Source organism: Vicia villosa, linkage group LG2, assembly GCF_029867415.1.
Source record: "Vicia villosa cultivar HV-30 ecotype Madison, WI linkage group LG2, Vvil1.0, whole genome shotgun sequence".
NCBI lineage: Eukaryota > Viridiplantae > Streptophyta > Magnoliopsida > Fabales > Fabaceae > Vicia > Vicia villosa.
Genome location: NC_081181.1, coordinates 111,932,465 through 111,947,143, shown reverse-complemented (window position 1 = coordinate 111,947,143; position 14,679 = coordinate 111,932,465). Strand labels below are relative to the sequence as shown.

The 14,679-nt window shown below is 32.5% G+C and overlaps 2 protein-coding genes across 2 annotated transcripts; one reads left to right on the top strand and one right to left on the bottom strand.

Annotated features, from left to right (window-relative positions):
- Nucleotides 1-3,677: 3,677 nt before the first annotated feature.
- Nucleotides 3,678-9,470, bottom strand: LOC131651798 (probable transcription factor KAN2). The gene is made up of 6 exons (XM_058921501.1): nt 8,218-9,470; nt 7,931-8,007; nt 6,869-6,914; nt 6,579-6,744; nt 5,343-5,403; nt 3,678-4,284 (listed from the first exon to the last, which is right to left on the bottom strand). Exons 1-6 carry the CDS (start codon nt 9,014-9,016, stop codon nt 4,156-4,158), a joined length of 1,278 nt encoding a protein of 425 aa, XP_058777484.1. The 5' UTR covers nt 9,017-9,470; the 3' UTR covers nt 3,678-4,155.
- A 2,708-nt stretch (nt 9,471-12,178) lies between these two features.
- LOC131649805 (uncharacterized) lies at nt 12,179-14,433 on the top strand. Its single transcript, XM_058919563.1, has 6 exons — nt 12,179-12,510; nt 12,609-13,155; nt 13,352-13,463; nt 13,722-13,959; nt 14,054-14,149; nt 14,259-14,433. Exons 1-6 carry the CDS (start codon nt 12,179-12,181, stop codon nt 14,431-14,433), a joined length of 1,500 nt encoding a protein of 499 aa, XP_058775546.1.
- The last annotated feature ends 246 nt before the right edge of the window (nt 14,434-14,679 follow it).

The window sequence follows — 14,679 nt, the reverse complement described above, 5'->3', positions numbered from 1 at the left end:
CAGCTCTGAAGCTACTGGGTCCATCGACTCTAAAGAAAGTTAATGTATGTGCTTTCGATTTCCGTTTGTGTTTTTTTGTTTTTTTTTGTTTTTTTGCTTATGTGTGTGCCTGTATCATGGGTATTTGGTGACTGTGTTCTAAACTTCGTTGACTATTATGTTTACTTGATATTGTTGGCACATTATGGCTAAAAAGGGGTTGTGGATGGTGCTTCTGAGGGGGAGTGTTGTGGATAGTGTTCTTGAGGGGGAGTATTATTTATTTGTGTTGCTACTCTGATGTGTGTTAATATGCTAATAGTGTTTTAACCAAAATTCGCCAAAGGGGGAACTTGTTGGTTCTGTGTTGGCAGCAATTTTGGTAAAACATAATGTTAGGATGTTTTGCGAGATGTCAAAGCAGATGTCTTAATATCGTTTACTGGAACTGTACTGAGTGTCAATTTCTATTTTAGTGTTTTGTGTTTCAGGTGGTTGTTTGCGCGTTTTAAGCTACTCCAACAATATTGGAGTAATTATGACCTGATTGCATGGATACTTTATGGGTGGCTACAGAACCCTATTTGAAGAATGGCCCAAGCCCTCTCTTGATAGGTGACGCTTCCACTGCTATTTATAGACTTGCTAATCCTAATTGTCGTGTGGCTTTTGTTTTTTGTTAAGGACTCTGTGTTTTGTGCTTACCTGGTATTAGGTTTTCGAGTCCTTTATTATGTTGCTTGTAATCCACTCTTGTATTGGGTTGATACTAGAGGTGGAGTGTGGTTATTAAGTGGTAATATGCTTAATCTCCGAAGCTGTTAAGCAAGGAGAGTATTGTCGTTCTCATAAGCTTTTCAGCATTGAGAATTGTGTGTTTTGGAAGAGTATCATCTACTGTTTATTGTTTATAGTGTTTGTCACGGGCTATGACTGTGGGGATTTGAGGAGGGCCTCATACGTAGGTGAGTCTTAGGTAGAAGTCATAGGAAGGATAGTGATTAAGTGAGAAGTTGTAAATGGGGGAATTTAGCTTTGAATTGATACTATCGCATATTGATTTCATCCCTGGCTTGGTATCCCCCAGAGTAGGAAGGTTGTTCCGAACTGGGTAAACAATTCCTTGTGTCTTTTTTCCTTTCTGCTCTGTTTATTGTTACTGCTGTCATCTTGTTTCATAAGCTCTACCAACAGATATTTGTGTCGTGACGTCTCATTCGAAATCACATATTTGATATCAGAATTTCATTCACCTTTTGATCATTATTTTTGTATCATTTTCTTATTTGGATGCTATTTTAATGCAATTTGTGCATGTTTTTTTTATATGATGTGATTTGTATTTCGTCATTTTTGTGATCAAATTTATGGAACCTTCTTGTATGCTCCCTTAGCATGATTTTAGTAAGATTTAATTACGTTTTTCTTGATTAAATTGAACTAAAATGTAGCATTTATTTAGGTTTTTAACCAAAAGCTATGTCATGATACTGAGTGTAATTTTCTTCCTTTAAAATCCTAACCCTAAGTCCAAAATATGCATGATAACTTTAGATAAGAAATTCCCCATTCTTTTCATTCTTTCTTTCTATCTCAAATTAAAACAAAAATTCTTTTGCAAATAAAATTCAAAAACACTTCACAACTGCTAGTTGGATTGTATGTCAAGAGCCTTAAGTAGTGGGAAAGAACAAGAAAGTGCATTCTTGGGCTTGTTCTGAATACTCTTGTGTGTTGGACGTTTGACCCAGTTGTGCAAGATATTCGCTCTCACTCATAGACTTAAGTATGATTCAACTAATAAACGATTTCACAAATAAAGGTGGACAAAGAACTGTTGATGCATTCTTCCCGGTTCCTTGTATAGCTACGTGCATCCTACATAAGGGATCATTTAGCTATGCAGCCCCTAACAATTAATCTTCAACAAATTCAAACCTTTTTTTATTAGGGCTTCTCCTTCAAACTCCTTTCAGAAAAGGCACGTGTTTCCTTTCTAGTGCAAACATGTAACACGTAAGTCTCCACACAATGAGCGTCAACCCCCTAATTGCTAGAATACGAAAGTAACATCGCCTACTAAAAACAACCAATAAACAACCATTGTCTATAAGAACTACGGAGCTCTGATTTCTTCATTGCAAATTGAGGATATGTAGGCACAGAGTTCTGGAAGCCCTGGCGAGCACACTAATTTAAAACTTTCTTTCCCCCCTTCTTGGCAAGTAAACCCTTAAATAACAACACCCTTAGAAACAAACAAACAAAGTGGATTCTGTTGAGTACAACGAATGTGAGGGGTGCTAATACCTTCCCTTTGCATAACAGATTCACGTACCTGAGTTTTGGTTGCGAGACCATCTTATCCATGTTTTAGGGTTTTCTCGATGTTTCCCCTTCCCTTTGGAATAAATAAAAATCGATGGCGACTCTGTGTTTTTTCGCATAGCGACAACAAGGACACAAAGAATTTTCTTACCAAGTTCAATTAAACTGATATATTCTAGAAGAGAGAACAACCCTCATATTCATTATACTTCCAAGAATTGTTATAAGAGATAAAAATATAGTTATAAGAAAATTGTATCCCAAGATCTCAAGGACAAATCATATTTTCTATCCAAGTATTTCTTAATCTCTTCAACTCTCAATATATGAATCACACAAGTCCGAGATGTTTACAAGTATTTCTCAATCCCCTTAGATACTTTCAAAGGTTTCTCAAATTACAAGAACTCCAAATAATTTTTACCATTGTCTCTCATAGTTTTTCTATTAGGATTATCAAATCTTCCCTATGTCTTTCAAACTACATTCTGAAGGTTTATCTAACAAAAATAATTGATATATATATATATATATATATATATATATATATATATATATATATATATATATATATATATATATATATATATATATATATATATATATATTGGTTGAAATCCCAGTGATTTATATCAGACTCAAAACACGATCTATTAATAAACGAATTCGTTAACCGGGACAGCAAAAAACAATAATCTTGAACCGGACCCGATGCCCATGGATTGTCGAACCGCAGCGAGTCACGGAACTTGACGCCGCCGATCATTGCCAAAATAAGGAGTTGGATTTGGCATCCTTAGTCGACTTTCCAACTGCTTATTTTGACATTCTTGTTCTGACAATCTCGAAAATTATTTTTCTTCTTTTCATCACTTAGGTTTTTAAGACATACGCTGGATTCTGATTAAACTTAAAATTCACGAAAAATTTTATGTCATTTTAATTAACAATAATTTCATCTTTCTCAATTTTTTAAATAAAAAATTATAGATAATCATAATTAACTCTTTTAACGCATATGAAAAAAAATAAAACTAGAGTGTAAATTGATGATTTAAGGTTCAACTTTTTGTAAAGGTATTAATGTAAACATGTTGTTTGATATTTATAAATAAAAAAAAAAAAAAAAAGAGAAACACTTATTTATGCATGAGAAATTAAAAAGGAAGACATAATTCTTTTTCTAACTTTCTTTTCCTAAAATATCACACATATCATTGCCCTTTCTTTATTTTATACCTTTACTAATTAAGCTCGTATCTTTTCTACACTACTCAAAAATTTCATTCTTTTCCTAAAGTCCATATTTATTCTCATTTCTCCCTTTTGTTCTTAAAGTGTAAAGTATACAATATGCTTAGGATTCAATATAGGATTAGTAACCCAACTTCTTTGGTGGAAAACATCTAAAATATATATATTTCATAACCATAAAGTGCTCCATTACAATTACCAAGGATCACTTCATACTTTAAAATACCTAAAGCTCACCCTTTCTCTCTTTCTCTCATTGCAAAACATTACAAAATCAATTAGATTTCAAATATTTACCAAAGAAAATATAATATGTTGATTTAGATCTAACACAAAGAACTCTCATAGGAAGGCCATGCTTTTTTTTTCCCTACCCCTCTCCTTTTCTTGCTTTCTGTCTTTCTTGTCTCCTTGTGTTTCTTTCTTTAGCTCCTTTTACTTTCTTTTTTTCTCTCTTTCTTTTAGCTTTCTCTTTCTCTGATTTTCTCAGCTGGTTCCTGATTCTCATTCCATTGCTCTAACTCTTTCAGTTCCAGAGAAATGATATAGTAAATCATCAATAATATATTATATTTCCAGAAGCTAAGAAAAATCTCAAAGAGGCTGGCCTAAGGTGAATTCCAAATCCAAATTAGGTTTCTTTGGACTTGACCCTGATAGGTTTGTAGATGAACTTCCATCTGATATTCTCTCATAGCTTAAACACTTTGGATCCATTTCCTTCTGAAAAAATAAACAAAATTATTAAGCACCAAAAATAAAATTAAATGTGAAAAAATTATTATTAACTAAATTTTCAATAATAAGTATTTTACGACCATCTCTAAAAATATTTAAAATTTTTCGTTAGAAATTATAAAATCAAACTCTTACCAGTGGACCGACGCAACGTGAACAAAGAGTTATATATATAAAAAAAAAATAAAACAATAAATACTATATAGTCCTTTTACACTGGTGATAAAGAATTGAAATCCTACAACTCCATGGTAAAGGCAATGACTTTTAAGAAAAATAGTGTTATGATGAGAATATGATTAAAGGGAGAAAGAGAAAAATAAAATTACCAAGAGTATATAGTATTATGAACATGTTATAGGAATCAAAGGACATTTGACTCAGAAATAATTACAGAATATTTATATCAATGAGGAAAAAGAAACTTGAGATGGGGCACACCTAAAAGCCTGTCAAAATGCTATAGAACTTGCATGTTCATGTGCTATAGCTTCCAATTATTTTTGTGTATAACATATTAACATTTATATATTATAATATAATATAATATACCATTCAATTCATGCAGGCGTGTGTGTGTATTTATATATTTATTTCTTTGACTCAACTATATAGTAAAGACCATTGATTAATTATTGAGTCAAATGAAGCAGGTTTAATAGGGTTTTATTATATAGAGTCATTTTCAATATGGTCATTAATAAATCTCAACTAGATGAACCTTTTTTACATCATAAGTTATTAACCTTTTGAAAATGGTAAATGTGAAAAGGACTAGTCTAGCCATTTGAATTTGTGAAGGACAAAGCAGCTTTATGCAAAGCTCTTTTCTTTTTTTCTTTTTATTTTTTTCTCATTCATCACTATAATATAATGTGCATGGCAATATGAAAAAGATCAAACGTATTTCCTTTTCTTCTAAAAAATCACTTTCATGCATTCCAAACATATATGCTTTGAAGTTTGTGTGTAAATATTATAACTTTTTGAAAAACAAAAGAATTATTAACCTTTGGAGATAAAGGTGGAATGGAATATATTACCTCAAGAGATTGCATGTTTCCAATAGAATCAACCTTTGGTTTGCCATGTAACCAAGCTTCCCTATTACAACCAAACACAAAGAGAGAATATTTTTCATTATAAAGAAGTTATATAAGAGAAATGAAAAACTTAGGGAAAGAAATTCATCTTTTACTTATTCTAAAGATTGAAATAAAGTTGATTATGCCATTCCAATTTATATAAAAACATATTCCATTTTTTACCATGACTATGTGTATATGAATGTATAGAAAAATATGAGTATTGAAGGAAATTTCAAAGGGGAATATTTAGTTTGGTTTCAAAATTTTCTAATTATGGGTCAACAATGGCTTAGCTTTGACACTAAGTTTCTCAAATGTTGGGGCCCATTAATAACCTAATGTTTGAACCCCACAAAATCCTAAGGAAAGAGATATCTCTATTTTTTTAAGGAGGAATATTATGGAAAATATCAAAATACTTTGAAGATTAGGAGTGTGTGTGTGTGTTTGTGTTACTTTTTTACTTTCTTTTCAACCACTAGAAAAGAGAGTATATGTTATTATTTTTATTATTATTATTATACTATCATGGATTTAGGATGCTCATGGTTAATTTGTGGACAGACAGAACAAAGCAAACACATGAAGTGATTTATTCTTTTTGTGATTTCTTGAGCCTAACCATGTTTGCATGTGAGGTTGTGTGAGAGAACAAGAGAGAGAGGAAAGAAAAGAACAAAGAAATGTGTCTATGAATAAGACATGCATGAATTCTTTTATTTATTTTAGTATTTTTCTATCATATGACTTACAAAACATAGTACAAAATATAAATATTTTTAAAAAATGAAACATCAAAGTCATTATATGTACTCAACAACTTAATAAAATAAATAAAAAAGTCCCACTTGCTAGGTTTACTAATCTGTTGTCAACATATATCCATTCAAACAAATTTTTCACTATTTAAATATGTTTTCAGAGTCATATCTGAATCATCTACCGTTGCAGTATGATGTTACCGTTGCAGTATGATGTTACAATGATAGAAAACGTCGAATTTAAAGAGAGAAAATATCTGTAAAATCGATGGTTCCTACCAAGTGCAACATCATTCTGCAATGATAGAGAATCAAAACACTTTGAAGACTTAACAATTTGATAAATATATGGGAAAAAACACTTATAATCTATATATTTTAAGAAAAATATATTGTAGGTATAATTAACTATAGCTAGAAGTAACAATACCTAGATGAGTTGCTCCAAAGACCATAACATTCCTTATCTTGATTAACACTTGATCTTCCTTGCTGCTTAATGGATAATTCAGATGATCTTCTTGAAGAATTGATGTCAAACATTATATCATCAGAATTATCTCCAGACGATCCATTATCGTATACATCCGATTGCCCTAATTCATTGATTAAGAGAAAAAAAGGAAAGAAAAAATTAAAGAAAAGAACAAGAAGAGCAAGCTTATTAGAAATTCATGTTATAATTACTTGTCATAATATAGAATGAAAAATTGCACTAACCTGATGAAGCCCCTACTCTATCTGTAGTTTTCACCGTCCGATACATCTGGATTCAAAATAATTCAAACATCATTAACATTATAAGAAAAGATGAAGATGAAATTTTAAAAAAAAAAAATGAAAGAAGTTTACAGAAATTAAGGTGAATCCTTGAAGCTGTGTTACTTGTAAATATTAAATTGATAATATTCAGTAGAGTACAAGATCTAATACAGAAGCATTTATGATTATGGTTATTTATATTATATGCATATGCATGGAAGCCTGTGACTAACCATGGTTAAAGCTGCCATGGTAAAGGTAAAGAAAAGCCCATATCCCAGGAAAGAGATCATTGAGAAATGATGATGTTTGGTACATTCATATATGCCATTATTAACTCATCATTTTAAAATTTTCTTTTTCCTTCAAATTTAATCCTATACACGGAATTCTAGTCGTTGGACCGAAACAAGTCAAAGGTTCAAATTCCGACTAATTTATATTCATCAATAAAAATTAAATTCAATATTTAAAATCGTTTGCATCAACCATTTACACTAAACTTAACCATAATATTTTTTCTGGTCTTATTTATAAGAAAATATTTGTTGAATAATCAATTTATTATAAGAAAACTATAAAAAAATTTATTGATTTTATTAATGGAATGGACAGAACTATGAGGTATTTTGTCCTACTTGTTTCTCTGTCTAGATTTTTAAATTGTTTTTAATAAGTTGGATGGTTCAATGTTCAAAGCAAAAAAGCTGTTTTTTAGGTTGCAGAAGAAGCAGAGAGAGGAAGCAGATCTAATAGAAAAAAGAAGCACAAAGTATTTGATTGAGAGAACCCTTTCTAAGGAAACCATTGGAATTTGAAATTAATATACATCACTTAATTGCTTCCTCTAATGTATATATAATTAATAATGTAGTCTATATATTTAAATCTCATTCAGAATCGTACTATCTTTATTCTGACTCAAGAATTTAACAATTAATATTATAGAGAAAAAATGCAATAGTTAGGATAATAATTATAATTAGAGATTAATGATTAATCAATTAATTAATTAATTACCTGTAAATGAGACTTAACATGTGCTAATGTTAGATCCTTCACATCCATTAGCTCAAGAACTGATTTTGGAGTTGCCCCTGTAATCAAACAAACACCATAGAAAATATAAATTTAATATCATAAAAAAATTATTTAAAAATGGACAAAATTCACTTTTAAGTTTCATCCATTTTCTTCTTTGTTTTGTTGAATTTTTCATGATTAAGAAAAATAAAACAAGGGTTTAAGGTGGAATAAAAAGGGGGTTAAGGGAAATTAAGTGGAAATTAATGAAAGATGAAGCATACTTTCATGGCCACCTAAGAGTTCAACAGCATGAACAAATCGAGCATGAAGTGTAGTAGTCCAACGCATCCTTGGAGCTCTCATGCTTCTTTTTGCAGGAAATCTAGACAAGAATCTTGACCTCATCAAAGCTTGAGATTGAAAAGGGGTTGAGTTTGAGTTTATGTTAGAAATAGAAGAAGGTGTAGTAGTAGTAGTGGAGCCATCAAGAACATGAAGATGATTAAGGCTATGATTAAGGCTATGATTAAGGTTATGATTAAGGTTATGATTGAGATTATGGTTATGATTATGAAGTTGAGGGAATGACAAAGGAGGAGGGTTTTGATAAACAGGAATTCCTCTAATAGGTCTAAGAAAACCAAGCTCTTGACTTAAGCTTTGGTTTTGTGGATGGTGGTGTTGAAAGAAAGGTTGGGGGTGTTGAAAGTAATGGTTTTGTTGAAAAGATTGAAAAGGGTTTGCAATTGCATTATTGTTGTTGTTGCCATTATTTTGGAAGTGATGATGGTGAATGAGGTTATTGGAGGAAGTGTTGTTTGAATCTAAAGGCTTTGTTGGATTTGAAAGAGAGAGGTCAAAAGTGTAATTATCATGAGTTTTAGTAGTAGTAGAAGTAGTAGTAGTAGCCATTGATGATGATAAAGAGTTTCTTGAATCCAAAGCTCTTTTCCAAAACCCCAAATCCATTTCTTCTTCAGTTGTTGTTGATGATGTTCTCTTCCAATTACTTGATGTTGGTTTTGTGTTTGGAGGACTAATTTGCAAAGATAAATCTGGTTGAGCTGGAAATAGCTCCATTTTTTGCTATCTACACCTCCACCAAAAAACAAGTTTTTTTGTTTGTGGTTTTGGCTTGGAAATTGGGTTGGAAATTGTATTAAATCAAACCTTGTTTTTCTTCAGTTGTGAGGAATATAATAATGGGATGAAAATATTTGGAAGAGATGGAAAAAAATTATATATAGAGACAGTTGGAAGGTTAGCTAGGTTTGAGACTGCAAGATGGGGGTGTAATTAATAATTGATTGGATCTTCTGAAGGTGTGTGATGGAGTTTCAAGCATTCAATCAAGTTGATGGAGTAGTTGCAGAGGTGATGAGATTTAAGATTGAAAGAAAATTTTAGAGAGAGAGAGAGAGATAGGGAGAGAGAGAAATAGAGAAGAAATGACAAGGTATGTGAAGTGAATGGTGTTTCTTTTGTGTGAAGTATATGTGAGAAAATGACACTTGAGAGAGATAGAGAGAGAGTGAGAGAGAGAAAGAGAGAGAGGTTTCTTTTGTGAATGTGGGGGGTAGGGTAGTAAAGAAAGAGAAAGAGAGAAAAAGAATGAAAAAAGGTAATGAAAAAAAATAAGATAAGGAAGGGAAAAAAAAGAAAAGAAAAGAAAAAGGTAAATAAGTTTAAAAGCTTTATATTCTTTTAAAATAAATAATATAGTCTTTTTCTACACCAAAGTTTTCTTTGGAATTAAATAAGGTAAAGTAGAATATTTGCTATAAATTAGCTTTAACGTGTGCATTGTGACATTGTCCCTATACACAAATCTAACTTTTTCTAACACACACACACGCATACACAATGAAACCTAACTAGGGTTTTGTTTTTTATTACACACATAAAAAAAACATTACTTTAAAAAGAAAATGTTGAATTCATTTTTTTACGGTCACATGATTGATTCAACACAAATTTCAACATCTTAGGGATTTGTTTTGTTTTGTTAACAGGCTCATTATAAACCACTCATTGTTGTTATGATGAAACCCTAATTCTCTGCAAATCACCATCATGCATTCTTTTTAGCTTAAGTTTGGACACATTCTTTATATTCTTGTCATTTTCTTATTATAATTAACAAACAAAATTCAAAGGTATGTATATGTGGGTTGTCACTGATATTTTTGGTTTTCTGTAATGTGGGTAAAGGGAAAAGTCGGATTTACCCTTGTGTTGTTTGTGTTATGGATTGAAGATGAGTGTGTTTGAAAGGGTGAATTTGTCTTTGGAGATGAGCAAGTCACGGAGTATATTCTAGTCACTCTTGGACAATTATACATACCGTTAGATATATGAAAAAACAAAAATAAAATGAGTTGGCTAAAGAAAATTTGGAATAAAATTGTTTCAAAGAATTGAAAATTATGTAATGAATGGTATATAGTAGGGAAAAAAATACCGACGCTTATATTAGTCAAATTAATGGAATAATATTGTAAATCATTGTGGTCCTTAAGAAATTTTGGGCCCCTTAAATATTGTTGACTTTAATTTTTTTTTTTAAAGTGTTCCAGGCCAAGAAAACCCTATTATGAATTTAAGTTTGTCGTATCTATTCAGCGAATAAAAAAATAGGTGAGAGTTCGTCCAAAAGCTTGACACTTGATCATAATTACTAGTGCAACATCTAGTGTTAGATTTGATCAAGCGACTCCCAACATCTCATGACGAGTTAGACATAAGTAATTTTAATTATCTACCATATATAACTCCAACGGCACACCATTTTAAGTAGGATATCAATCTAACCTGCATTGTCACTTCTCTTCCACTGTTCAGTGACTTGAACGTTGGGGTGCTAACCTTGCAGACTCACCCCCGCTTTGCCATTACTAGAAACTCTCGTCACCGTACTTAAAAACCTCGCCCTATAAGGCCTCATTTCCATTGCATCTATCATTTCTAATTCCACAATAAAAGAATGGTATCGTATGTCGGAATCAAGATTTGATTCCCTCGAATTCCTACGATGACCAGCGTCTCTTCACTAATCTTTGTTCTACTATATGTTAATTCTCTATTCTTTATGGTTGACATTATGTTTGGTAAAACTAACTCATGGAGAGACATATTGAATAAGATGTTTTATCAACTGAAGAAACATGTCGAGCAAGATGTCCTATGCAAGATCATACGACATAGTATTTGTGAATAGATGGGCATTTGGAATATGTTTACTTTGTTATAGATACAGAATATTCAGGAAATATTATGCAATCTAATGTGGCGCATAATTTAAGGATAAAGTATTTTATCTGTTTTTAAGATGTATTATTAGTTTCTAAATATGGAGATTATTTAGGAAACTAATGATTGAAGCCCTATCTGTTTGGAGAAGATACTGGAGATCTTTCAATAGTGCCCTACTGCGATTTTAAAGCCTAAATCTAGTCCAGAAGATTGTTTTAAATAGAAGGCAACAAACCTAATTATAGTGTGGAACTGAGCGTGTGTTTGTTTTAGGTTTTATGATTGAGGGGGATTGAGAAGAGTCTCATACCTAGGTGAGTCTTAGGTGGAAGTATAGCATGGGTAGTGATTAAGTGAGAGGTTATAAACTGGAGGTTTTTTAGCTTTAAATTGATATAATCACAATGGACTTATCCCTGGCTTGGTAGCCTCCAAACATAGGTGTTGTATACACCGAATAGGGTGAACAAAGCTGTGTGTTCATTTATTGTTCAGTACTGGTTTTAAATTGTTTGTACCTTGACATTGTGTGTTGTTTAGAGATCAGTGTCTCGACATCTCTTAGGACATCTGAGATCTGAATACCAGAATTTTAATTGGTATCAGAACAGGAATCCTGCTTTGACTTTGGGTGAGATTCAAGGAAGATAATTTATGGTACATGGACAGGGAAGGAGGATTTGTGAATAGACCACCCATCCTTGATGGAACCAACTATGACTATTAGAAAGCAAGGCATGGAAATCGGTGGTCAAAGGATAAAGTCCTCTATTGGCTACAAATAAGGATGGGAAGGCTACTGAATTACCTAAGGAGGAGGAAAACTAGGATGATGAAGAGGATAAAGTTGCTCTAGGAAATTCTAAAGTATTGAATGCCCTATTCAATATAGTGGACAAGAACATCTTCATACTAATAAGTAATTGTATTGTTGCTAAAGAAGCTTGGGAAATTCTGAAGACTGCTCATGAAGGAACCTCTAAGGTAAAGATGTCAAGAGTTCAACTTCTTACTGCTAAGTTTGAGAACTTAAGAATGAAGGAAAATGAGAGTATTCATGACTTTCACATGAATATTGTTGAGATAGCCAATGCTTCTAGTGCACTAGGAGAGAAGATATCATATGCCAAGTTGGTCAAAAAAATTCTCAGATCTCTTCCAAAGAGGTTTGACATTAAGGTCGCTGCCATTAAAGAAGCCCAAGATTTAAAAAACATGAAGGTTGATGAACTTATGGGATCTCTTCATACCTTAGAACCAGGCTTTGGTAAAAATTCTAAGAAGAGTATAGCCTTTGTGTCTAATCCTGACAGTACAAAAGTGTTAGTGACCTGGCTAGAGATGAAGGAATATTTGAAGACCTTGTGCTATTTGGAATAAAATTTAGTAAGGTTTTTAAAAAGATGGACTGGAAGTGAAGATCAAATGTTAAGAACAAGCCACTCGACATCAGCAATAATCAGGATGTTGGGAGAAGGTCTAGAACTGAAGATCGGTCCTACCAAGGAAAAGGAGTTCAGTGTCATGAGTGTGAAGGGTATGGAAACATTAAGGCTGAGTGTCCTACTTATCTCAAAAGGAAGAAGAAAAGTCTAGATGTGTCATGGTCAGAAGATGATTCCGAGAGTGATACTAAAATTGCCAAATATGTCATTGCCCTGGCTGGAGTTTGCGATGAAGAATCAGATTGTGAAGAGATTACTTTTAAGGAGCTGGCCACATCCTACAAGGAGTTGTGCCTCAGAAGTGAAAAAGTCTGTCAACAAGTAGAAGATCAGAATAAAGCTGTTGCACAGCTTCAGGATGAAAAGGTGAAACACCTGTCTATCATCTTTGAACTGAAGAGTCAAGTTGTATTGCTCAATTCACAACTGGACAATATGAATAAGTCTGTTAGAATGCAGAATAGTAGTTCTGATGTGTTGGATGAGATTCTTCAATCTAGGAATAATGTTGGGAATATTAAAGTTTGTTCAAGCTAAAGGAAAATAGAAGATGTCATATAAAACGTTCCAACATCCTCAAAGTCATCATAAGAAATTCTCAGGAAACAAGAATCTGAGATGGAGATGTCATTACTGTGGAAAGTTTGGTCATATAAAACCATTATGTTACAGATTATATGGTTACCCTATACCTATTTCATAATCTATAAAAGAACAGATTATTGTCAAAGCAAAGGAGAAGTGGATTCCCAAAACGGTTGTGTCTGCACTCATAGCTCACACCTCTCTCAGAGCTTCTACAAGAGAACATTGGTGCTTTGATAGTGGATGTTCTAGACACATGACTAGTGTCTAGAAAATTATTGGTAGATATTTAGCCACATTCTACTAGCTATGTCAATTTTGGAGATGGATCAAAAGGTGAAATCAGAGGTGTGGGAAAGTTAGACTTTACAAGATAACCTAATCTTGATAATGTTCTTCTTGTTAAGGGGCTAACTGCGAACTTGAGAAGTATTAGTCACTATGTGACCGAGGTCTCAAAGTTAACTTTACTAAATCTGAATGCCTTGTATCAAATGATAAAGGTGAAGTTACCATGAAGGAAAACAGATCAAAAGATAATTGTTATCTGTGGAGTCCTCAAGAAGTTGAATGTTCAACTTGTTTGATGACAAATGAAGATGAAGCTAAATTGTGGCATCAAAATCTTGGGTACTTGCACTTGAAGGGTATGAAGAAAGTCTTATCAAGTGAAGCTGTTAGAGGTATTCCCAAGCTGAAGATTGATGAAGAAAGAATATTTGGTGAATGCCAAATTGGGAAGTAAACAATATTGTCCCATAAGAAGCTTCAACATTTGACTACCACCTATAAGGTTCTAGAGCTACTTCACATGGACTTGATGGGGCCTATGCAGGTTGAAAAGTCTTGGTGGAAAGAAATATGCATATGTCGTTGTTGATGATTTCTCGAGATTCACCTGGTTGAGTTTTATCAGAGAGAAGTCTGATGGGTTTGAAGTTTTCAAAGAACTATGTCAAAGTTTTCTGAAGTAACATAACTTAAACTCTATGTTACTGGGTTATTGTGATATTGATTGGGCTGGAGTGTTGTGATGATAGGAAAAGTACCTCTGGAGGATGTTTCTTTTTGGGAAACAATCCCATTTCATGGTTCAGTAAGAAGCATAATTGTGTATCTCTTTCCACTGTTGAAGCTGAGTACATAGCAGCAGGTTGCAGTTGTTCTCAACTTGTGTGGATGAAGAAAATGTTGTATGAATATAATGTCTCATAAGATGTTATGACATTATATTGTGACAACTTGAGTGCTATAAATATCTCCAAAAATCATATTCAACACAGTAGGACCAAGCACATTGACATCAAGCATTATTTTATTAGAGACCTTGTTGAAGACAAAGTCATATCACTTGAGCATGTGAATATAGAAAAACAACTTACTGATATTCTTACAAAGTCTTTGAATGTTGTTCAATTTGAAAAATTAAGAAGAAAACTGAGCATTTTTGTGTGTGAAGAA

Bases quoted from the DNA above. Each gene is read 5' to 3' on its own strand.
- LOC131651798 (XM_058921501.1), bottom strand. From the start codon at position 9,016: ATGGAGCTATTTCCAGCTCAACCAGATTTATCTTTGCAAATTAGTCCT. The intron at 6,745-6,868 runs GTTAGTGCAATT...TCAATGAATTAG, and splicing joins TAGAGTAGGGGCTTCATCAG to GGCAATCGGATGTATACGAT. The intron at 5,404-6,578 runs GTATTGTTACTT...TGGTTGTAATAG, and splicing joins CTTTGGAGCAACTCATCTAG to GGAAGCTTGGTTACATGGCA.
- LOC131649805 (XM_058919563.1), top strand. From the start codon at position 12,179: ATGTCAAGAGTTCAACTTCTTACTGCTAAGTTTGAGAACTTAAGAATG. The intron at 12,511-12,608 runs GTTAGTGACCTG...CTGGAAGTGAAG, and splicing joins AATCCTGACAGTACAAAAGT to ATCAAATGTTAAGAACAAGC. The intron at 13,464-13,721 runs GTTCTAGACACA...CAAATGATAAAG, and splicing joins TTGGTGCTTTGATAGTGGAT to GTGAAGTTACCATGAAGGAA.